General features: G+C 41.3%; 1 protein-coding gene across 1 annotated transcript in view; it reads left to right on the top strand.

Annotated features, from left to right (window-relative positions):
• Positions 1-16,359, top strand: part of ETFA (electron transfer flavoprotein subunit alpha) — an 85,786-nt gene extending 69,427 nt beyond the window's left edge. Inside the window, exons 11-12 of the mRNA XM_060095136.1 lie at positions 5,081-5,161; positions 16,077-16,359. Of these exons, the coding sequence (XP_059951119.1) occupies positions 5,081-5,161; positions 16,077-16,115 (120 nt within the window). The 3' untranslated portion in view covers positions 16,116-16,359. The remainder of the gene's footprint in view (positions 1-5,080; positions 5,162-16,076) is intronic.
• The last annotated feature ends 8,217 nt before the right edge of the window (positions 16,360-24,576 follow it).

The raw sequence follows: 24,576 nt of genomic DNA, 5'->3' as shown, positions 1-24,576 counted from the left end.
AAGTACTTAATTTTACTTCTAGAGATTCACATTATTATGATCTTTTTATTAAAATAACACCATGTTAGAGTCAAAACTCTAATTTTACTTTAATTGCAATGGTGTTAGAAACATCTGTGGGGAATACCAAACTATTTGTAACTTATAAATAAATCTGTTGTTAATCAAATAATTGTGTAAACATAACACCTTTTTTAGTGACTATTACTCCTTAACCTGTTACTGATCTGTCATTATAACATTTTACACTTAAAAATTTTATAGGAGATAAGAGGAACTTGTGGTAGTTTTTGTAGGAGATGTAGTAATTTACTTGCTTTATTACATTTATTTATATTTGCTGCATACATAAAGACAAACTTTTTTGTTTTAAAGTTCATCTTAACAGGCTGACTAGATAGTTAGCTTTTCTATTCTCACATAGACCCAGAATAGTAATTTCAAAATACTAAATTGAATGCAGTACATGGAAGATAAATAGTGAGCTACAAAGCCTATTAGGATTAGGATATGGATTAGGAATTAGGATATGGATTTGTTACTTTTTTAAAGTTGAAATCTAACATTTATAGTCACAAGTTTAAATGTATATACTTGTTAATAGGAGATAGAAAATACTAATCATTTTATAAGTGAAATAAGCTGAGGAATATACTTGTTAATAGGAGATAGAAAATACTAATCATTTTATAAGTGAAATAAACTGAGGATTGACTCTAATATGTATCTCATGATGATTTTATAAAGTAGACTTCTGTCTTATTGAATAAAGCACTCCAAATATAAAATAAGTTAATTTTTCATCCATGGTTTTCATTCAATATATCTAAAATTTTTCGTTGAACTGCAAAACTTTCCAGTTGTATTTGGTTTGTTTAAGTCAGATTATTGAGGTATAATTTATATACAGAAAATTCAAATTTTTTAGTACACTGCACTTAATGTTATTTGCATGGTAAAATACACATAAAATTTACCATCTTAACCATTTTTAAGTGTAAAATTAGATGTGTACACACTGTCAGTGGTATTAAATACATTCATAATGTTGTGCACCCATCACCACCATCCAACTCCAGAACTCTTTTCATCTTGTAAAACTGAAACTCCATACCCATTAAACAGTAATGTCCCAGTCTCCCCCGACACTCTCCAGATCCTGGCAACCACAGTTCTATTTTTTTTGTCTCCATGATTTTGACTATTCTAAGTACATCTTTTAAGTAGAATCATCATTTGGTATTTCTCTTTCTCTGACTGGCTTATTTCACTTAACATAATGTCCTCAAGGTTAATCCATGCAGCATGTGTCAGAATTTCCTTCATTTTTAGGCTAATAATATTCCATTGTATGTATGCACCACATTTTGCTTATCCTTTCATCCATCTGTGGACACTCAGGTTGCTCTCCAAATTTTAGCCTTTGTGAGTAAGGGTGCTATGAACATGGGTGTACAAATATGTTTTCAAGGCCCTGTTTTCAATTCTTTTGGGTATACATCCAGAAGTGGAATTGCTGGATTATATGGTAATTCTATTTTTAATTTTTTGAGGGACCACCATAATGTTTTCCACAGCAACTGTACCATTTTACATTCCCACCAACAATGCACAAGGGTTCCAATTTTTCCACACCTTTGTCAGCACTTGTCTGTTTTTTTGATAGTAGCCATCCTGATGGATCCGAGGTAGTATCTTATTGTAGTTTTGACTTGCATTTCCCTAATGATCAGTGATGTTGAGCATTTTTTCATGTGCTTATTGGCCATTTGTATATCTTCTTTGGAGAAGTGGCTGTGGAAGTCATTCACCCAATTTTTGAATTGGGTAGTTTGGTTTTTTTTGTTGTTGAGTTTAGTAGGTTTTTGAATATATTCTGTATATTTATCCTTTATCATGGGACTTCCTTGGTGACGCAGTGGTTAAGAATCTGCCTGCTGGGCTTCCCTGGTGGCGCAGTGGTTGAGAGTCCACCTGCCGATGCAGGGGACACGGGTTCGTGCCCCGGTCCGGGAAGATCCCACATGCCGCGGAGTGGCTGGGCAGGTGAGCCATGGCCGCTGAGCCTGTGCGTCCGGAGCCCGTGCTCTGCAACAGGAGAGGCCACAACAGTGAGAGGCCTGCATACCGTAAAAAAAAAAAAAAAGAATCTGCCTGCCAATTCAGGGGACACGGGTTTGAGCTCCCACAGGCCACGGAGCAACTAAGCCCGTGCTCCACAACTACTGAGCCTGCGCTCTAGAGCTCGCGAGCCACAACTACTGAAGCCTGTGCGCCTAGAGCCCATGCTCTGCAGCAAGAGAAGCCACTTCAGTGAGAAGCCTGTGCTCCACAGCAAAGAGTAGCCCCCGCTCGCCACAACTAGAGAAAGCCCACGTGCAGCAATGAAGACCCAACACAGGCAAAAACAAATAAATACATTAATTAATTAATTTAAAAAATCCGTTATCAGATATATGATTTGAAAATATTTTCTCCCATTCTCTGGGTTACCTTTTTACTCTGTTGATAGTGTCTTTGGATCCACAAAATTTTTAAATTTCCATGAAGTTCAATTTCTTTTCTTTTTCTTTTCTTTTCTTTTTTTTTTGCAGTACGTGGGCCTCTCACTGTTGTGGCCTCTCCCGTTGCGGAGCACAGGCTCCGGACGTGCAGGCTCAGCGGCCATGGCTCATGGGCCTAGCTGCTCCACGGCATGTGGGATCTTCCCAGACCGGGGCACGAACCCGTGTCCCCTGCATCGGCAGGCGGACTCTCAACCACTGCACCACCAGGGAAGCCCTGTCTATTTTTTTATTGCCTATACCTTTGATGTCATATCCAAGAAATCATTGTCAAAACCAACATCATGCAGCTTTTGCCTTATGTTTTTCATCTTAGAGTTTTGTAGTTTTAGGTCTAATGTTTAAATCTTTGATCTGTTTTGAGTTAGTTTTTGTGTATAGTGTTAGGTAAGGGGCCAACTTCATTTATTTGTATGTGGATATCCAGTTTTCCCAACACCATTTTTGAAAAGGCTATCCTTTCCCCATTGAATGATATTGACACCCTTGTCAAAAATCATTTGACCATATATGTGAGGGTTTATTCCTGGGCTCCCTCTTCTATTTCATTGGTCCTATTTAGGGTCCCTTGAGAGTCCATACGAATTTTAGGATGAGTTTTTCAATTTCTGCAAAAGTCACTGGAGGGACACTTTTGATGGATATAGGATTATTGGTCGACAGTTTTTTTCTTTTAGCACTTTGAATATATCAGCTCACTATCTTCTGGCCTCCAAAGTTTGTGATGGAAAATCTGCTGATAGTCTTATTGAGGATTCCTTGTGTGTAGCAAATCAATTCTCTCTTTCTGTTTTCAAGATTCTCTTTTTATCTTCAGCTTTTGAAAGTGTGATTTTGTGTCTTGGTGTGGATCTCTGAATTCATCTTACTTGAAGTTTTTTGAGTTTCTTGGCTGTTTCTATTCATGTCTCTAATCAAATTATTTCTTTAAATATTCAGCCATTATTTCTTTAAACATTCTCTCTGCCCTCTTCTCTCTCTTCTCTTTCTGGGACTCCCACCATAGGTATTTTGGTCCTCTTAATGGTGGTCCACAGGTGCCTTGGCTCTGTTCACTTTTCTTAAATCTTTGTTCTTTCTGTTCTTCAAGCTTGTTAATTTCCATCATCCTGTCTTCAAATTTGCTGATTCATTCTCCTGCATGCTCAAGTCTGCCTTTGGATCCCTCTAGTGAATTTTTCATTTCAGTTTTTGTACTTTTCAGTTCCAGAATGCCTTTTTGGTTTCTTTTTGGGTTTTCTCTTTATCACTATTTCCATTTTGTTCACACATTGTTTTCTTGACCTTCTCCTCATCTTCCTTTAGTTCTTTTAGCATCTGTAAGATGACTGTTTTAAAGTCTTTGTCTAGTAGATCTGCCATCAGGTCTTTTTCAGGAACAGTTTCTGTTGATTTTTTTTTCCTTTGAATGGGCCATACTTTTTTGTTTCTTTGTATGCCTCGTGATTTTTTTGTTGAAAACTGGACGCTTGAATCTAATAATGTGGTGTCTCTGGAAATCAGGTTCTCCTTTTTCCCCAGGTTTGCTGGGTTTTTTGTTATTGTTTTTGCATATTATTGTTCTTGTTTTTTTGATTGTTGTAGGCTGTCTCTGTGCCAAGTATTTACCTGAGGTATAAACTTACTGTCTTCTTGGGTCTTTTCAGAGCCTGTGCCTTTCCCTGGGCATGTGTGGTCACTTTGTAGTTTTCTCCTGATAGACATTTGCTTTTGAATGTCCTAGGCTTTAATGTCTGGCTCCCAAAAGGGGAAAAAGAGAAAAATGAAGAGCACTGATCCTTTAAATCTCCTGGAAATAACTTTGACTGCAGGGGGAAGGCATGAGCAATAATGGTTAAGGTACAACAGCAGTAGCCACTGTCCTCTTTGCACCTTTGTGATCAGAAGCAGCATTCCATGACCAAAGCACAGATCCTCAATATTTGGAGAACAGGGTCCTTTTTGCCCACTCTGGCTCCTGTAAACTGTGTGAAAGTTGCCCCAGGAACATGTGCATAGCTGCCTGCCACTAGGGCTGGGAGTTGGGGGGTGGGTAGCAACTGTTTTCCTAAGAGCTACAGTTTACCATGCAAGTCTTCCCCTGGAAGTTACAAACCTTGAATAGATTCCAAAGTTCCAAAATGGTTACATTAGAGAGATTCTGCCAGTTCAGTTGTAGTGTAGATGAGGAGACAGATTCCCAATGCTTCCTACTTGGCTATCTTCCCAGAATCCTCTCCTCTGATGTGTAACTTACCTAAAACATTTTTTTTATAAGTAAAAAAACAACTTTAAAAAATAATGATTTAAAACCTTTTTAAGACTGCAATGGGCTAGTGGTGGGGGTGGGAGATAACCTTGTTATGTTCCAATCCAGAAATTTCTAAACTTACCATTGGCATAAATTAATCAAACTAATCTTATTTGGTAGACATTTTTAAGAATACAAATTTGTTGTTAGGGAAGTTAGAATAGAACCATCAGTCTGTGTGGTATGTTTTCTTATAAAGGCCAAACTCTTTCTTTTTGTTTCACAGACAATTGTGGCTATTAACAAAGACCCAGAAGCTCCAATTTTTCAAGTGGCAGATTATGGAATAGTTGCAGATTTATTTAAGGTAAGTTGGCCTTGAGAGTGACGGCTGTTATCTATGTTGTCATCCAACAACCTCCAGGAGTTGGTCAGGGAGGAAGCTATTATAGGAAAACATTGTGTATTTGTGTATCTGTGTCTGTGTATGTATATATTAATATATGCAATTTTGAACTGCTTAAAGTGAAGAGTTGTTCTGCTTAATATATGATGTTTATATAGAGCATTATAACTTTCCTTTTAAGAAGTCCATATTGTCTTTCAAACATCCACATGACTCTTGGCATCTCATATGCCAAGTTAGTATACAGTGTGAAATGACTCAAGTAATTATAACCTAGAACCATACTTAGCAGGTACCTTAAAGAAATTCACATCATAACCCCTCATTCAGAGATTTACTAGTGATACTATAGCTTTTCATGGGATGAGTGGGCACTCAAGTCCACTTTATCTACTCAGCAAGTATGCTCTGCTTGCTGTGTTTGAGAGTCAAAGGCCTTCCTAACAGTGACAGCTGTAGAGAAGGACACTTATTTCCCGCTCCTCACACTCTTCGTGTTTTTGAGTGTTCTTTCTACCCTGCTACCACCCCTGTATTTGCCCTCTCCGTGAGAGAATTACTTTAGTGATATTGTTGAGCACCTGATATTCATTTGGCCACATTTAAAGGTCATAGCTTATGCATAGCCTGGCCTCTTTTTGTCCCTCAGGGCCTGTCTACTAGCTTCCAGGTTACCTTGTGCAGAAATCACTCATGCAGGAATTGAGGCTCTGAAAGTAGCATCCAATCCTGGATTTACTGGAGTGCGGAACCCCTCGCATAGAAGTATAATGAGCTACTGTGGGCCTTAATGGAGAGGCTGCAACCTGAGATCAGAGCCAGGGGTGGTCTCCCCAGCAAGAGGATTGGCCCATTACCATGGCTTCTCCAGCACTGTTTATGATCCAGATGAACTAATGAGTGCACTTTGAGAGCACATCTGTATTTTGAAGTGTATGTTCATGCTCAGTGAAAGATGGGCCCTTCAAATGCTCAGAATTATTCAGTAATGGTCCAGACTTCATGGAGAGACTAGAATTGGGGCTATTGTCCTGGGTCAGCATAGGGCAGCTTTCCCCATGGAACCCACCCTCCCAAAAGAGTCTGTATATTGCATAGGGAAAATACACCCCCTCTTCTGTGATCCTGTATCTGAAATTTAGGGTCTAGGTAGGTTAGCTGCTCCTGTGACCTGGCCCAACTATGTAAGAACAAACAGTAGTGGCAGTCATTTGACCAAGATATCCCAGTGGGAGGAAAAGTTAGTATGAAAAAGATAAATGTTTTTGTATTTCTGTATAATAATACCTTTGTTCAAGTAGAAAGCATTTAGTTCCAGTGAGATACAGATAAAGGGATAAAGACCTTTTACTTTAAAAATGAAAGCAAGCACTTTCTGAACCTTAACCATGTATCTTGTTGATATGTTTGCAGACAGGCATCTACTGTAGTTACCTTTTATTTTTCCTCGAGAATATTTGAGTAAATCTATAAGTAATTTTGTTTATTTTAAGTTATGTTATTCTGTCTGCTTGTGTACTGTGTATTGCTACTCACATGCGGGGCTTACTGGATAAAAGAATGAAGTGTTAGACAGTCGGAAATTTGTGATGTTCATACTGTGTGGGATACCATTGCATCTATCATTGCTACAAAGATGCTCCTGCCTCAAGGCAGGATATCATTGCTATCTTTGTAGCAATGATAGATGCAGTGGTGTCCCACACATTGTGCCTCTTGCATTAAGGGCAGCTCCCAGGTTTAACATGAGAGAGTGTATGTATCTATATTGTATGTGTGTGTGTGTTTATGCGCATGCACATGATCAAAGAAATATCTCATTTGAGAGTCCTAGGACAGTAAAAGTGGAAAGGGACCTCAAAGATCATCCAGTCAGCTGATTTCCAACCTGAGATTCTCAAGCTATTTTTGGTATTTTAAGCACACTTTTAAAAATTTTTTGAAAATTTTTTTTATTGAGATAACATAGTTTTATAACATTATATAAGTTTCATGTGTACAACATTATATTTCTACTTCTGTATACCCTACAGCATGCTAACCACCAGAAATTTAGTTTCCACCTATCACCATACCATTGATCCCCTTTACTCATTGCACCCTCCCCCAAGCCCCTTCCCCTCTGGTAACCACTATTCTGTTCTCTGATTCTACGTGTTTGTTTTTATTTGGTGTGTTCATTTACTTTGTTTTGGTGGGGAGGGGGGTTATATTCCAAATGAGTGAAATTGTCTTTCTCCTTCTGATTTATTTCCTTAGCAGTATACTGTCAAGGTCCATCCATGTTGTCACAGATGGCAAGATTTCATCTTTTTTTATGGATGAATAGTATCCCATTGTATATGTATACACCACATCTTCTTTATCCATTCACTGTTTGATGGCCCCTTAGGTTGTTTCCCTGTCTTGGCTGTTGTAAACTGTTTTCCCTATCTTGGCTGTTGTATACTGCAGTGAACCCAGGATTCCCCATATATCTTTTCTTTTCTTTTTTAAAAATTTTTAAAAACTTTTTGTTTTATATTGGAGTATAGCCGATTAACAATGTTGTGATAGTTTCAGGTGCACAGCAAAGCAACTCAGCCATACATATACATGTATCCATTCTCCCGCAAAGTTCCCTCCCATCCAGGCTGCCACATAACATTGAGCAGAGTTCCCTGTGCAATGCAGTAGGTCCTTGTATATGGGTCATTTTAAATACCCGTATATCTTTTCAAGTTAGTGTTTTTGTATTCTTCGGATAAATACCCAGGAGTGGGATAGCTGGTTCATGTGGTAGTTATATTCTTCATTTTTTGGGGAATCTCCATACTTTTTTCCATAGTTGCTGCACCAATTTACATTCCCACCAGCAGTGCAGGAGGGTTCCCTTTTCTCCACTTCCTCACCAACACTTGTTATTTCTTGCCTTTTTGATAATAGTCATTCTAACAGAAATGAGGTTTTGATTTGCAAGTCCCTAATAATTAGTGATGTTGAACATCTTTTCATGTGCCTGTTGGCCATCCATATGTCTTCTTTGGAAAAATGTCTATTCAGCTCCTAGGCCCATTTTTTAATCAGGGTGTTTGTTTTGTTGTTGTTGAGGTGTATGAGCTCTTTACGTATTTTGGATATTAACCCCTTATTGGATATATGATTTGCAGATATCTTCTCTTGTTTCATAGGTTGTCTTTCCATTTTATCAATGATTTCCTTTGTCATGCAGAAGCTTTTTAGTTTGCCATTTGTTTATTTTTTGCCTTCGTTTGCCTTGCCTGTGGAGACATATCTGGAAAGGTGTTGCTAAGACTAATATCAAAGAGCATACTGCCTATGTTTTCTTCTAGGAGTACTATGGTTTCAGGTCTTACATTCAAGTCTTTGATCCATTTTGAATTGATTTTTGTGTGGGGCATGGTCTATTTTTATTTTTTTGCCTGTGGCTGTCCAGTTTTCCCAGCACCATTTATTGAAGAGACTATTCTTTCTCCATTGTATGTTCTTTGTTCCTTCATTGTAAATTAATTTTCTATATATGTGTGGGTTTATTTCTGGGCTCTCTGTTCTCTTCCACTGATCTGTGTATGTTTTTGTGCCAATACCATGCTGTTTTGATTACTATGGCTTTGTTATATAGTTTGAAATCAGAGCATGGGATACCTCCAGCTTTGTTCTTTTTCCTCAGGATTGCCTTGGTTTTTGGGGGGCTTTTATGTTCCATGTTAACTTTAGAATTTTTTGTTCTATTTCTGTGAAAAATGTCCTTGGGATTTTGATAGGGATTGCATTGAATTTGTAGATTGCTTTGGGCAGTATCAACATTTTAACAATGTTAATTCTTGCAGTCTATGAGCATGGAATATCTTTTCATTTATTTATGTCTTCTTCAGTTTCTTTCAACAATGTCTTACAGTTTTCATTGTACAGGTCTTTCACTTCCTTGGTTAAATATATTACTGGGCATTTTATACTTTTTGTTGTGATTGTAAACAGAATTGCTGTCTTAATTTCTCTCTCTGCTAGTTCATTGACAGTATGTAGAAACGCAGCAGATTTTTGTATGTTGATTTTGTACCCTGAAGCTTTGCTGTATTCATTTATTACTTCTAATAGTTTTTTGGTGGAATCTTTAGGGTTTTCCATATATCAAATTATGTCATCCACAAACAGTGACAGTTTTACTTCTTCCTTTCCAATTTAGATGCCTTTTATTTCTTTTTCTTGCCTAAATGCTCTGGCTAGGACTTCCAGTACTATGTTGAATAAGAGTGGTGAGAGTGGGCATCCTTTTCTTGTTCCTGATTTTAGAGGGATAACTTGGTTTTTCACCACTGAGTGTGATGTTAGTGGGTTTGATACATATGACCTTTATTATGTTGAAGTACATTCTTTCTGCACCCACTTTATTGAGAGATTTTACCATAAATGGATGTTGAATCTTGTCAAGTGCTTTTTCTGCATCTGTTGAGATGATCATATGTTTTTTGTCCTTCATTTTGTTAATGTTGTGTGTCATGTTAATTGATTTGCAGATGTTGAACCATCCTTGCATTCCTGGAATAAATCTCACTTGATCATGGTGTGTTATCCTTCTAATGTATTGTTGTATTTGGTTTGCTAATACTTTGTTGAGGATTTTTTCATCTATATTCATCAGAGAGATTGGTCTGTAATTTTCTTTTTTTGTGTTCTCTGTGTCTGGGTTTGGTATCAGGATGATGTTGGCCTCATAAAATGAGTTAGGAAACGTTCCCTCTTCAGTTTTTTGGAATAGTCTGAGAAGGGTGGGTATTAAATCTTCTTTGAATATTTAGTAGAATTCACCTGTGAGGCCATCTGGTTCTGAACTTTTGTTTTCTGGGGAGTTTTTTATTACTGTTTCAGTCTCTGTACTAGTGACTGGTCTATTCACATTCTCTATTTTTCATGATTTAGTCTTGAAAAGTAGTATGATTCTAAGAATTTGTCCATTTCTTCTAGGTTGTCCAGTTTGTTGGCATATAGCTGTTCATAATATTCTCTTATAATCCTTTGTATTTCTGTGGTACCCATTGTTATTTCTCCTCTTTTGTTGATTTTATTTATCAGAGCCTTTTTTTCTTGGTGAGTCTAGCTAATAGTTTGTCAATTTTGTTTATCTTTTCAAAGAATCAGCTCTTAGTTTCACTGATCTTCTCTATCATCTTTTAGTCTCTATTTCATTTATTTCTGCTCTGATCTTTATTATTTCCTTTCTTCTACTGACTTTGGGCTTTGTTTGTTCTTTTTCTGGTTCCTTTAGGTGTGAGAGTAGATTGTTTATTTGAGATTTTTCTTGTTTCTTGAAGTAGGCCTGTGTTGCTATAAGCTTCCCTCTCAGTACTGCTTTTGCTCCATCCCATAGATTTGGGTATGTCATATTTTCATTTTCTTTTGTCTTCAGGTAATTTTTTATTTCTCCTTTGATTTCCTCATTGGCCCAACAGTTGTGCAGTAGCATGTTATTCATTCTCCACATTTTTATGATTTTTTCTAGCTTTCTTCTTGTAGTGGATTTCTAGATTCATACCATTAGGATCAGAAAAGATGCTTGATATGATTTCAGTCTTCTTAAATGTATTGAGAGTTGTTTTGTGTCCCAACATATGGTCTATCCTTGAGAAAACTCCATGTGCACTTGAGAAGAATGTGTATTCTGCTGCATTTGGATGGCCTGTTCTGTACAAATCTATCAAATCAGACCTGACGTTTCATTTAAGGCTGCTGTTTCCTTATTGACTTTCTGTCTGAATTATCTATTGGTTGATGTAAGTAGGATCTCCTACTATTACTGTGTTGCTGTCAATTTCTCCCTGTAGGTCTGTTAATAGTTGTTTTATTATTTATTTATTTATTTATTTATTTATTTATTTATTTTTTTGCGGTACGCGGGCCTCTCACTGTTGTGGCCTCTCCCGTTGCGGAGCACAGGCTCCGGACGCGCAGGCTCAGCAGCCATGGCTCACGGGCCCAGCCGCTCCGTGGCATGTGGGATCTTCCCAGACCGGGGCACGAACCCGTGTCCCCTGCATTGGCAGGCGGACTCTAAACCACTGCGCCACCAGGGAAGCCCAATAGTTGTTTTATATATTTTGGTGCTCCTCTGTTAGGTGCATATATGTTAATAAGTTGTGTCTTCTTAGGAACTGTCCCTTTTTCATTATACATTGTCCAATTTGTCTCTTGTTAATTTTTTTGTCTTGAAGTCTTTTTGTCTGATATGAGTGTAGCTACACTTTCTTTTGGCTGCCATTTGCTTGGAGTATCATCTTCCATCCCTTAAGAAGTCCACATTTGACTATAGGGAGACTATTTGGAGTAAGACATAATTTTTATTTGCCTTTAGCTAGAATTACAGTAGTGTCTATCTCATGCTGCTCAGAAGTTCTGAAGTACAGTTATATATGCCTTTGATTAATACAAAGTGAAAAAGTTAATCAGTCCTTAAAAATGCAGTTTGGGGAAAAACTAGTAAAGAAGATACTAAAAATTCTGCTTGAGTTGCAGCCTCCCATTTATTACTATATGAGTAACATGCAGGGTGTGTTCTTCTTAAGTTGTCTGTGTCCCAGAGAGGTGTGATTTGGGGAGGCTGCTCAGCAAGTTATTGGCACAACTAAGCCAGGCTCCTGATTCTGTTCGTTTTCTCATCACTCTGCCTTTCCAGCTCATCAGGTACCACAGCTGGGTGGTTCACCGCTACTCCTGTACCTTAGATAAGTTGCAGTAAATAGAACCACATCTTTGACAGACTAGCAGCCAAGGTAGAACTAGACAGAAATCAAATTGTTTTCTCAGTTGAAATCAGAATGATTCCAGATGAATATTATAGTAATTCTGACAGAAGAAGAAACAGGGTGGCTCAGTGAATATACTTCTCACTGGAGCCACCCTCTCTATCAAATATTTAAAGGTATAACAACTTTAAAAATACAAGTATGCAAATGATGAATGAAAATTATTATCTATTTGGGATTATGATCTTAAAATAACATCGTAAGTCAAATAATAGCTGTATAGAAGGGATTTTTTAGATCAAATTTTTGTTTAAAAATTAAAAATTTCAAATTGTATCACACATAACAAGTGTATATAGCTATTAGACTAATAATTCTCTAAGGGACACTGTGTCCACCAAATTTCATCATGTCTGGAGTAAAAATATATATGCATAACATTTTATTTTCTTATATTCATCCTTTCACTTTACCCTTCAACAATCATATGAGTTAGGACAAGTTTTTTTTTTTTCTTCATATGACAGAAATAACATTGTATGGTAATTATGAGCTTTGTTTCATATTCTGTCTTAGGCACATACTAATTAAATTATCTTAGCCAAGTTATTTAATCTCTCTGAATATAAGCTTTCTCATAGATAATATAAATATTATACTACCTTGTAATGAGAATTAAATGAGATTATACTACACCTAGTATAGTCTATGTTAAACATTAGCCTACCTGATTGTATTTCCTACCATACATTTACATAGTAGGTGCTTAATAAATGGTAAATATCATAATCAGAGTTAGAGTGATAGGGCAGAGGGCACCACCTGACTGGTAGTTTGGGGTCTTTGTTTTTTTCTCAATATAATAGCTTTACTGAGATGTAATTCATATACTGTAAAATTTATGCTTTTAAAATGTACAGTTCAGTGGGGTTTTTTTTAATATATTCACAAAGTTATGCAGCCATCACTACTGTCTAATTCTGGAACATCTTCATCACACTGAGCAGAAACCCCATACCCATTAGCAGCCACTCCCTATTCACATTCTCCCCGGCCCCTGGCAACAACTAATCTTTGTGTCTCTGTAGATTTGCCAGTCTTGGATATAGAATCATGTAATATATGGTCTTTTGTGGCTGGCTTCTTAGAATAATGTTTTAAAGGTTCACCATGATGTAGCATGTATCAGCACTTTATTCCTTTTTATTGCCAAGTGATAGCCATAATATGGATATGCTACAATCGGTTTATCCATTCATCAGTTGATAGACTTTTGAGTTGTTTCCACGTTTTGTCTGTTGTAAATAATGCTGCCATGAGCATTCATGTATGAGTTTTTGTGCACTGACTAATCTTGTTTGGATATATATCTAGGAATGGAATTGCTGGTTTACTTTATAACTCTATGTTTAACATTTTGAAGAACTGTCAGACTGTTTTACAAAGTGGCTACCTCATTTTACGTTCCTACCAAATAATATACAAGGGCCCCAGTTTCTCCATACACTGGCTTACACTTGTTATTGTCTTTTATTATAGCCATCCTAATGGTTGTGAAGTGGTATCTCATTGTGGTTTTGATTTGCATTTTTCCGATGACCAGTGATATTGAGCATTTTTTATGTGTGCTTTTTGGCCATTTGTATATCTTCTTTAGAGAAATGTTCATCCAAGTCCTTTGTCCATTTTTTAATTAAATTGTTTGTCTTTTTGTTGTTGAGTTGTAAGATTTCTTCATATATTCTGGATGTTAAACCCTTGCCAGACATATGATTTCTAAATATTTTCTCCCATTTTGTAAGTTGTCTTTTCACTTTCTTGATAATGTCCTTTGATGACAAAAGGTTTTAATTTTGATAAAGGCCAGTTCATCTATTTTTTTCTTTTGTTGCTTTTGTTTTGGATGTCATATCTAAGAATCTGTTGTCATGATCCAAGAGTCTTATGGTTTTCGCTCTTATAATTAGGTTGTGGATCCATGTTGAATTAATTTTTGTATATGGTGTGAGGTGAAGGTCCAGTCCAACATCATTCTTTTGTATGTGTGGATATCCAGTTGTCCATCTCCGTTGGAGAGACTATTGTGTTCCCATTGATTAGACTTGGCATACCTCCTGTCTTTTTAAACCTTTTTCACCTCTTCCCAGCATAGTCATTCACTGGGGTCGTTCTAATCCCTTTACTGTCTCTGGAACCTGCAATGTTTATCTCTGTTTGCCTCCTTATTTTTTTGCTCAGTATCTTTTTCTTCTCCATGGTAATGTCCTGATTTTTCTTAGTCTGCACCAGTCTCAACTTTCCTCAGGACTCCTGAATTTGGAGCTTTTAGTGCTGTTCTTCTCATCCTCTTACATTACAGTGGAAGATGAGCACATTTCCAATTGGGTTGTTCATAGGCCTCTGGCTCTTCTCTCCAAATAGTGAGTGGAACTCCTCATGGCCAGGAATCAGGCCTGAACTTCTTTATCTCCCATAGTGCTTATCCTGAGGAAATACTAGGTAAATGAGTGAAATATAGTTGTGCTGTGACTTATATCAGTAGATTATCGTATTTTAAACATAAATTCACTCTCATTTGGTCTTACTGAATAGAGAGCTGCCTCTGCAGTATCTAAAATAGAATAAAAATAAGAATCCAGATCTTTTAGTGTGCTAAGACCATCAGATACTCAGTAAACTGAGTTGACATGTTCTTTTTCCTAACTAAGGCATTGTGTGGTATGCTTGGAAAGTCTGAGGTTGATCTAATAAAAAGGATGTAGAGGATCGAGAGAGAAAGACCCTTCGACTCTTTTTTGGGGAGTGTGGCAGGGGGACATTCTGTAAGGTTTTTAAAAACTGTGTTCTAAACCAAATTAATGTTTTATTTAAAAGAAGTTGGGCTCTAGCCTGTTTTTCATGAAACACGTAGGTCCCACATGAAGCTCATTTAGCATGTCATCTGTGTGACTGGCATAAGCTCATGGTCTCTCCACCGAGAAAAGCTGGGAGAAGTGGTGCCAGCACTTAATGCTGCCCCTGAGCTAATGCCTCCTGGCTCCATGGTAAACATGGGCCTTTTAATAGGCTGGAGACAAAGTGACATTCAGAAGGAACAACATGTCAACAATTTCCTTAATAAATTTTGTACGAACACATTATTTCCACCTAATGGAAATGTAGCTCTCTTAAATAATTGAGAGGCTATATTCATCAGTGGCGAGTTCAGCTGGGATCTTTGTGAGCTAGGGCAGTCGACAGCCCCTTGGAAGACTGAGTAATTGATATTTTACACGAGTGGCTCAGCTAGTTTTCAGGTGGGCTCTGTGTGACATTCCCCTGCAGTTCCCACATGTAGCCCTCCTCTGTTGTCCAGGCTGTTACGAAGCAGCTCCACACCAAAAGCTCCAGTTGCAGCCACTAAACTGCCAAGACCAAGGGTCAGTAATTAATCCTTTTTAAGGTGGGAGCCAACTCGGTCAGTTTCCCTCACTGTGGTTTCTTACTGTGTCTGCTGACCAGCCACTGCATCAGCACAAGGCCTTGATTTTAATAAAGAGTGATGATGGGCAATGTTCAGCATGCAGCTCATTTTTATGTGCCAGAAGATGGTAACATGTGCTGAGGAACAACAGCCGCAGTGTTTGTTAAATGAATGATGAATGAATGAATGAACAATGAGAAAACAAGTACTAGAGGAGGTTGACAGGAGTCATGACTAAGCAAGAGACTCTGGTGTGGACTTTGAAGGAAGGGCAGGAATGCAGTGAGGGAAGGAAGAATGCTAGGAAACATGAAGGTAAAAAATATACACTATTCTCAGCACAGAGAAAAGTTGGACTTCCTATTTTCTGTGGTGCCTTTCTGAGGTTTGGGGTTGTATCAGAAAGGCTCCTAGGCCATGAGTGGGCTTTGGCGCTGCCAGCCATGTGTCCCAGGTGACCTTTCCCTCCCAAGGTTTATAGTTTCCCCATGGATGGGAAGAGAGACTGTGGGTGAACAGGGAGTTCCTGGGTGGGGGAGAGAAGGGGGCACTTTGTACCTCTGTAGTGATTCACATTGTTTCTTTTGGCCTCTTTTTACTTCTTAAGAAGCTGTGACCATATCACAATGAAGACTCAAGTTGCTTAATAACTTTTTTTTTTTTTAATTTGCAGGTTGTTCCTGAAATGACAGAACTATTGAAGAAAAAATGAGCCATGACCATGTCTTAAGAAGGAAAATTGTACAAAGTATATTCAGCTGAAATCATAGAAATTCATGGCTAACGTAACAATCATTGGAAAGTGTGGAGAGCTACATTTTGTAATTTGAGGAAAAATTCTAACAGGCACCAGAATGCTTTTTTATGGGGTTATTATTATGTTTCTTTTTAATTATTTGTGGTTCCAAACAGTTATTTTTTGAAATTTTCTAGTTCTGTAATAAAATATATAATAAAGCCTTTCCACAGCTTTAAAACTATTACCAGAAATATGCCTGTCTTTGTAAAGGAAGAGAGAAAATTGAAAAAAAGGAGTGAAAGTTAATTTATTATTTTATCTTTGACTGTGTTGTTCATGGAAGGCTCTGTGTTTTAGGCAAAATTGTAAACGTGAATGTTGCCACCAGCCTAATCAACATAATCTAGTTGTTAAGATAAGGGAACTAGATTGGCAAATTGAGAGTTAAAAATGCATGGCCACAAAGCATGGATATTATCTTAAATATATTCCAGTCTTCCGAAAATCACAGGTAATGTGACAGAAGCAGACCTGACTTAAACCTGAACCTGCTGAATATATTTAGCTGGCTGAAGTTAATTTCATTTTCCATTTCATTTTAAGGTTTTGTCAGCTGATAGGACTTAGTGTCTATAAAGGAGAGGGAAGTGGAGAAGGAGGGGCTTCTTTGAGACAGTATGGCCTCTTATGCTAACAGATAGTGTGATATTATTGTAAATGTTTAAAGTCCTGCTCAGAGAATGCTCTGGCTTTCCTTTCGCCCTCCTGGTGGCTTCCTTTGGGCTGTCTTAGAAAGCAGCAGGCAGGTGAGTTGGCCACATGGGTGGTGAGCTCTGGCAGTCTCCCTCTGCTGCCCTAGGGCATGGCTGAGGTTGAGAATGTTGCAAGAGGCCAGAAGCTGGTGTGAGTGCAGCCCACAGAACAGAGGCTGGTGAGGCTTTGGCCAAGCCTGCAGGAAGGCGTGGGCAGGTATCTGGGGTCATAGAAGGGCCAGGAGTCAGTAGGCAAGTTGAATGAAGAGAACTGCCACCCTGAAGCCAATCTGCAGAAGGTATAGTAGTTGACAAGGAAAACGTCAGGGAAGAGATGGGAAGTGACGAGTGATACATAAGTGGAGGGAGCAGAGGGGCCCGCCAGTCCCTTTGTGTGGCCAGCCTGGGACTGACTAGTTGAACCCTTTTTGATGTGTCCTAATCACTTGCTGTGAAACACTGGCATTTCTGCCTTCTTTTAATGAGATGAGAGGAGCATCAAAGTGATGCTCTGCTAGAACTGTAGAATCCTAGAATGCAGAGCTGAATGATCATCAGGTTCACACCTCTTGGGCAGATAGGGATACTGAGGCACAGAGAAGAAGTGAAGGAGGTAAAGTGACTTGTCCAAGGCCACATAGCTTGAATCACCCTTGCAAAAGTAGTTCTCATATCTTGTTGCTGTCTTTGGGGCTCTTCCGAAGAAAGCTAACCTTGCTCATTGCCTTCTCCATTTACTCCTCATCCCTATTGGACACTAACTGGGGGAGAGGAGAGACAGCAAAGGTGATGGCTGCAGAGGTACCCCCAGTATATATAGGGTGTGCTGGCTCACGGAGGACCATCCCAGCTGGTATCTCTGTGTGGCTCCTAGCCTCAGGGTTGAACTGGTTGGTCTTTCTCCATTTTGGCTCCCTCCTATCATGACTGCCCTGCCCGAGCTCTAAGCAGCTGCTCACTTAATTTACTGGGTACAACTCATCACCATCATAATAGCATTAAGTGTGACGCTTACTATATGTCAGGCACCATTCTAACACTTGACATATATTAAACCCCTTCAGTCCTCACAATACCCTGTAAGATAGATGCTATTATTATCATCCCTGTTTTACAGATGAGGAAGCTGAGGCACAAAGAGGCTATATAACTTGCCCAAATTCAGACAGCTTATAAATGAGAGCCAGGATTTGAAACCAGGAAGTTTGGCTTCAGAGCAGCGACTTCACCAGTATGTGATTCTGCCTCACTTCGGCTCAAGGAACAGGGAGTCGCTGCACAGTAACCTCAGGTAAAGGGCACTCGGTGCTTGGTGCTGGGTGGGCAGGGCACATCCTCAGGATCCTAGTTGAGGAGAAGAGTCAGTGTTTGGGCTTGTCTTTCCAGCAGGAATTTGTTCAACTCAGAAGCCCCTCTAAGTGCCCAGTTAAAGTTTACCTTAAAAAGGCAGTTGTGTGAGATGGGGGCAAATTGTTAAAACTACCTTATATGCCAGAAGACGCAATCTGACGTGCCCTTTTTCTCCTTATGTTTTGCTGGAAACCAAGCTGTCAGTTCCAAATGACTGCCCCTGCATCTGGCTTGAGGACCCAGAGCAGTAGCTCTGGAAGCAGTGTGGGGAAAGGTGTTAGGAGTAGCTTTCTATTCTCCCTAGTTTTTTGAGGTCTTTGGTTAACCTCATACAGCCCTGGGAATTTGGTTAATTAGAACCTGAAGTCCCTGAGAGCAAAAGTACGCATGTAGAAAGGCAGCCCTGTGAGGGCAGAGCTGAGTAGGTCCTTGAGGCCATTTAGATCAAGCGAACAACTCCTTACTCTATGGACTGAGGCCTAGTGAGGACCCTGGTCTCAGCTTTCCAGTAGTTGAGAAAGTACAGAACCCAGCTTTGCCCCTGGTCCCACGGTCTCTCAGCAGTACTATGGGGCATATTCCCTGGTTCATCCGCGAGCTGTGCTGTGTGGGATGCTGGAGCAAACACCTAGAAGTCTGGCCCAGGCACTGCCCTGAAGTAGCTTGTGGTCCTGACAGGGAGAACAGCTTCCTCCTGGGCTCTGAGAATACAAGCTGTTAGAGGCACAGCCCCTGCCCTCAAGATTTGCAGCTACCAAGGAAGATGAGACCCAAGTGATTAGAAAAGCAGATAGCATGTAGTCAACGCATACGGGGAGAGCTCCCTCAGTGGGCCAGCTGTGGTTATTCCTTGGGTGTGGAGGCGTTAATATTAGCATGTGGGGCAGAAGTAGAACAGATAAGGGCTCACGTGGATGCTTGAGGCAGTGACGGGTGGAAACACAGGGCGTCAGGAAAGGGGTTGAGGGTGGTAGGTAGTTAAGGCCAGATTGCAGAGGACATTGACTGATAGGCTGAGGAGTTTGTCCTTCTTCCTTATTGGTCAGTAGTTCTCAAACTTTGCCCGCAAGGAATACTGCCATTTCAGGAGCTGGGCCGGGGGTGGTACTGTGAAAGGTCTTTTCCTGATTTACAGGAAAAAAAATAATAGAATTCCCCAATCTAAGTCTTTCTTGCATACGTTTTTCTAAAACTTTGGTTGCTGCTATGTCGTCTTAATATAAGTAGATTCCACAGTGAATGAACAGGTAGCAAATAGATATTAACTAAGGAGGTCAGCAGCCACTGACCCTCCACAGCTTTTGTTTAGTGGACATGTGTTGAATCCTTAAAAATGCTCTCTGCTGGTTGTTCTGTTCCTTGTTTGTATGTTAGAATTAAACATGTCAGTATATCCAGAATGTTCCACAAATAGCTGCATATGACATCCTGAGGCCCTGCCACCTGAACAGGTCTTAAGAAGCACCCTCCCGGCAACAGGGAGATATTGACATATATAGAGGAAGGCCTGTAACCTGATCTGGAGGAATAACATAACCTAGAGGAATAAAATAACCTGGCAGTGTGTTCAGGACGGATGGAGGGAGGAGGAGAAGATGGAAGTGATTAGGAGGCTGTTGCAGGAATCCTCTGGCCTTATGCCCCGGATGGGTTTGGCTGAAAGCTCTTTGGGTACAGAATGGGTCCCCTGAGACTGTGGAAATGGGTCCGGTGCTGTGGGCGAGGCTGGCAGAGACTGGGGCTCTTCCTCCCAGGACAGAGTGGGAGCCATGCTGCCGGCAGAGCCTGGGCGTGTCTGTTCTGGGCTGGGGGGCTTTGAATGAAACCTCAGCCATAAGTGCTCTCTTTGCTGTCTTTCTGAAAGGGATATGGTTGCATTTCACACTGTCTCTCACGGGGGTGAGAGGGGTTTTTGTTATGGTCTACGTAGAAGTGCTGAAGAGGCTGGGAAACCCGGAGAACACTATTGATTGTAACAGATGGATTTGGTTAGCTGTTGCTGAACTAAAGGAGACTTGACTGATAACCTTGTAAAAAAGCCCATATAGGGTGATATAATGCCACAATTCATATAGCCCTAGGGTTTTAAAAATATTTTGTGGGAAACCCAAATGAAGAAGAGTTGCTGATAATCCTTGGTTTATAAAAGCACTTTCATGTAAGTTACTCCAAGAGGTGGAAAAGGTAGGAAACAGTGAAGAAGTCAGGGTCTCAGGAGCGGTGATTTGCCCCAAGGCACAAAGCAGATGGTAGAGGTAGAACACAAACCAGACTTGTGGCAAATGTTACTTGTTAAGAACCTACTAGGTACATTGTGTATCCTTCTCTAATACTGTGATCCCCAAAGGGGGTATCATCAACCCCTACTTTCTGGATGAAGAAATGGGCTGAGAGGTAACCGAGCAGAGGCAGTAATTGAGATGTGGAACCTAAGCTGACTCCAGGTTTGGAGAGCTTGGCCTTTGCACCGTGCCAGGCTGCCCCCCACCATCTTCCAGCTTCTCCAGGACTTGATCCTCTGGTTTGCACTGCCTCAAAACAGCAAGCTTGTCATTAGAAGCATGGAAGTGTGATGGAATTAGGAATTTATTGGGAAGGAAGCTGGCATTTACTTTCTTTGGTGCCCGACTGGTGAGCAATCAAGCCATGGTGAGGTTTTACTTGTCTGGGCTTCACCTTCTTTGCCTACCACAACTGGTCACGTGGTTAAAGGCAGCTTACTGCTGCCTTTTTGTGTACTCAGGTCCAGCTTGGAGGGCTGTTTCCCTTCCCAGCGTGGGGCCTGCACGGGGAACATTGGGGTCTGGGACCTGGGGACCACAGGAAGGGCTGAGCACAGAGTGGGCTGATCACCAGGACCCTTGGGTTCTTGTCCTTGTTCTGATATGGTCTCAGAGGTACCCTGGCCACATTCCTTCTCCTTTTAGCCTTCATTTTCCTCATCTGTAAAGCGGCAAATTGCACTTGGTAATCTTCCAAGATATCTTCAAGCTTTGACCTGTGTGAATGTGTTGGCAGATATCAAATAGCTTAGGTAAATGGAGACAGTAACCACTTTTGAGAGCTTTTTGTGCCCAAGATGCTGTGCTGAGGGCTTTACAGACATTATATTTCATTTAAGCTTCATAACCCCACAAGGTATAGTATTATTCTCCATTCTCCAGTTGAAAAAACTGAAACCTACAGAGCTTAAAACACTTGCCAAAGGATTCATAGCTAGTGAGTGGTGACCTTAGGCCAAAGTTTACTCTCAACTACATGCCATATCCTGAGTCCCTCTTTGGGAACACAGAGGATGTACCTAATCCAGCCTGACGGGGGCAGGCTGAAGTGGAGGGGAGCAAGATAAGACAGCTGAGCCGAGTTCAGAAGGACCAGTCAGAATCAACCCATAAAGAAATGTATCCCAGGCAAAAGGCCCAGTGTGAACAAGGCACAGAAGCACCAAGAATGTGACACACTCTGGACCCCAATCCCTCAGTCCCCTTTTAACCTGATTCCTCCATTCTAAAACGTTCCTTGCTGAGGGAAGTAGGGGGTCTTTGTACTAGAATCTGGATCTAGTCTGCACACTGGCTATTTTTTGTGGCACTTAGCAAACCCAAGTCCAAGAACCCCATGCCTCTTCTTTATGCAGTGGAGGTGGAGGTGAGCCTACCTAGATGTGAGGCTTAATTGATGTTGGGGAGGCTCCTAGAGCGCTTGGTGAAAGGTGGCCTGTAAATCTCAGACACTGAAGAATTCTGCCACATTCATCACAGTGTTTAATGTCCTGATTGATCTCCAGGGTAGTCAATTTCATTTGCTTGTTTCAGGATGAATAGGCAGCCTGCTCCCCTATGCTATAGCCTGGGGCTCTGCATAAAATTATGCCAGCCGTCTCTCTTTGGTAGCTTGCAATAAATTTAGCAGCAAATGTTCCATCATTTTCTTTGGATAATTAAATTAACTATTCACCAGGAGACAATACTAAACTTTTCAGTGCTGGAGCAAAAAAAAAAAAAAATTTCCAGAGTAGATATGAATTCATCACTCAGTTTATGCCATGGAAATGTATGTTTTTGGCTTGTACTGGAAAAGGGAGAGGAAGGCAGATAAGGTGGTTCCTGTCTGGGGAACAACAGTGCTGTAACTTGGGGTGACTCCAGGGCATTATTTACAGGGGAACCAGTGGGGATACAGTGCCTAGGCTGGCTATTGGGGCTGGGGGGTGGGGCACACGTCCTCTCAGCACCCATCTACCACCCTCTTCCCACATCAAACTATCAGTGGCAGCAAATGAAATAGCTGAGCATCTCCTGGGCAACCTTCCCCAGAAGTGCTGAACGTGGGTAGGCAGTGAAACACCCCAGGCATCTATTATTAATAAGGATGGTTTCTGTTTGTGTCTCCCTTGAAACATTCTCAAAGGGCTTTCCCTTCCATTATGTCATTAGCTATCCCAGCAACCCTCACGGGGATGGGGGCGGAGGGGACGAGTTATTATTCCTGCTGTACAGGGTGAGGAAGCAGGTCCATGGATTCACTTGGAGCCATGTAGCAAACCAGAGCTGGGCTGAGAACCCAGGGCTTTGGCACACCCTGTATGCACCACAGCATCTGAGGTGGAGGGTGGAGGTGGAGTGATCCAGACTTCTCTCCTGCCCTGAGATGTCCTTTCAAAACCTGGGGTTAACTCCCAGAGTTGTTGGGTATCCTTGTTAAGCAACTCTATGCAAGTGTCCTATTGACTTGTTAGTAAGATACTTTGTTTTGAAGAAGGCTTCCTTGGACCTCATGTTATTTGAGGCTCTCCCCAGCTCACAGAGTGTACGGCCCCACCTTTAGTCTCTTTAGAGACGAGGAAATTACACCAGAGGGGAACGTGGAGGCAGCACCAGTCAGGAGCTTGGAGTCAGAAATCCTGAGCTGAGAGTCCCTGATGGAATAAACACCCACCACGCCGAAGAGAATTCCTGGCCACCAGCCTCTAAGTGTCCAGGGTCTGTGAAAAACCCCAGTCTGTGTGACTTGATCTGAAAAACCAAGGTTTGGGCTGGAGGACTTGCCCAGGGCTGACTGGAGAGGGGCCAGTTGTGTCATTCAGGGAAGGCCTTACACCTCCCCAGTCCTGGGTGGACTTGGAGCCAGGCCTGCAGGGCTCTGGCCAAGCTGCCTTGGGGGCTGGCCACCAGTACTGGTGGCTCTCAGCCTTGCCTTCGCTGCCAGGTTTGGCAGGTCAGGGTGGCACCCTGGCTACAGGACTGGCTCCTCTCCAGCTTCATGGCAGGGTGGAGCCAGGAGGCTGGCCCTGCGGGAGGAGCCACAGGGCTCTGCAGAGAGGGTGGGCGGGTCCCTCCAGCCTGAGGGGCCACGTAGGCTGATTTCTCTCTCGGACTCTCCTGACGATACCTGGTTTAATACCCCACAGTTCGTTTCACCGTATCCAGCATGGCATGTAACCTAGACAGACCTGGGTTTGAATCCTGCCAGTAGTTTAGCTGTATGCCCTTGGGCAAGTCATTTAATTAATCATTCTGTGTCTGTTTTCTCCTCTGTAAAGCAGGGAAAACAGCACCCAGTTTGCAAGGCTGTGATAAAGAGGGAACACTGCAAAGAGCACCCATCACAACAGGAAATGAATAAATGGGAGCCACTACTGTTATCCCCCTCTTGTTGGCTTACAGGAGAGAGCAGCTGTTACCAGACCCTCCTCTCTTCTGGGAGAGCACCAGAGGGGGCTCTCTGAATGGGTTGACGAGCAAGGGGAGCTATTTCCCAGAGCTGCAAACCTCCCAGGGAGGGAGTACTCAGGCTCCATCTCCACCAGTCCCCAGCTGCCCGCCAGCCATAACTCTGGGCTGTGGCACCCGGGGGAACCGTGAAAGCCAAAGCTTTTACTCTCCACCTCTTGCACTCCAGGCTGTGAGAGACTGCCTTGCGCCTGTCCTCAGACAGGTGAGTGGCTTCCTCTGTCCGTGTGCACCCTCTAACTCGGTGACTGTAGACTCTGTTCTCGGAGAGGTGGGACCACCTGTTGGCATGTCTGCCCCCAGTCTTCATCCGCTTGTGTGGCAGTTCTAACACTGCTACTGCCTGTTCAGCAGGAAGGCAACAGCGAGCGCTCAGGCAGAACTTCACCTCACAGCAACTTGCAAATACCCTAAGAAACCAGCTTTGAAAAGTGGAGGTCTTCTAGGTGGGGAAGCTGAGGCAGAGAGCAGGGGCCACTTGCCTAGCACCTTACCCCATTGCTTTCCTCCCTGTCCTGTGGTTTTCTCTGCAGTAGAAGTCCACAGCAGAGGCGGTGCCAGCTAGGAGCTGGGTCTCAGCTCTGGCACAGGACAGGCTCA

Source organism: Mesoplodon densirostris, chromosome 4 (genome assembly GCF_025265405.1).
Source record: "Mesoplodon densirostris isolate mMesDen1 chromosome 4, mMesDen1 primary haplotype, whole genome shotgun sequence".
Classification (NCBI taxonomy): Eukaryota; Metazoa; Chordata; class Mammalia; order Artiodactyla; family Ziphiidae; genus Mesoplodon; species Mesoplodon densirostris.
This window is presented reverse-complemented; position numbering and strand designations above follow the sequence as displayed.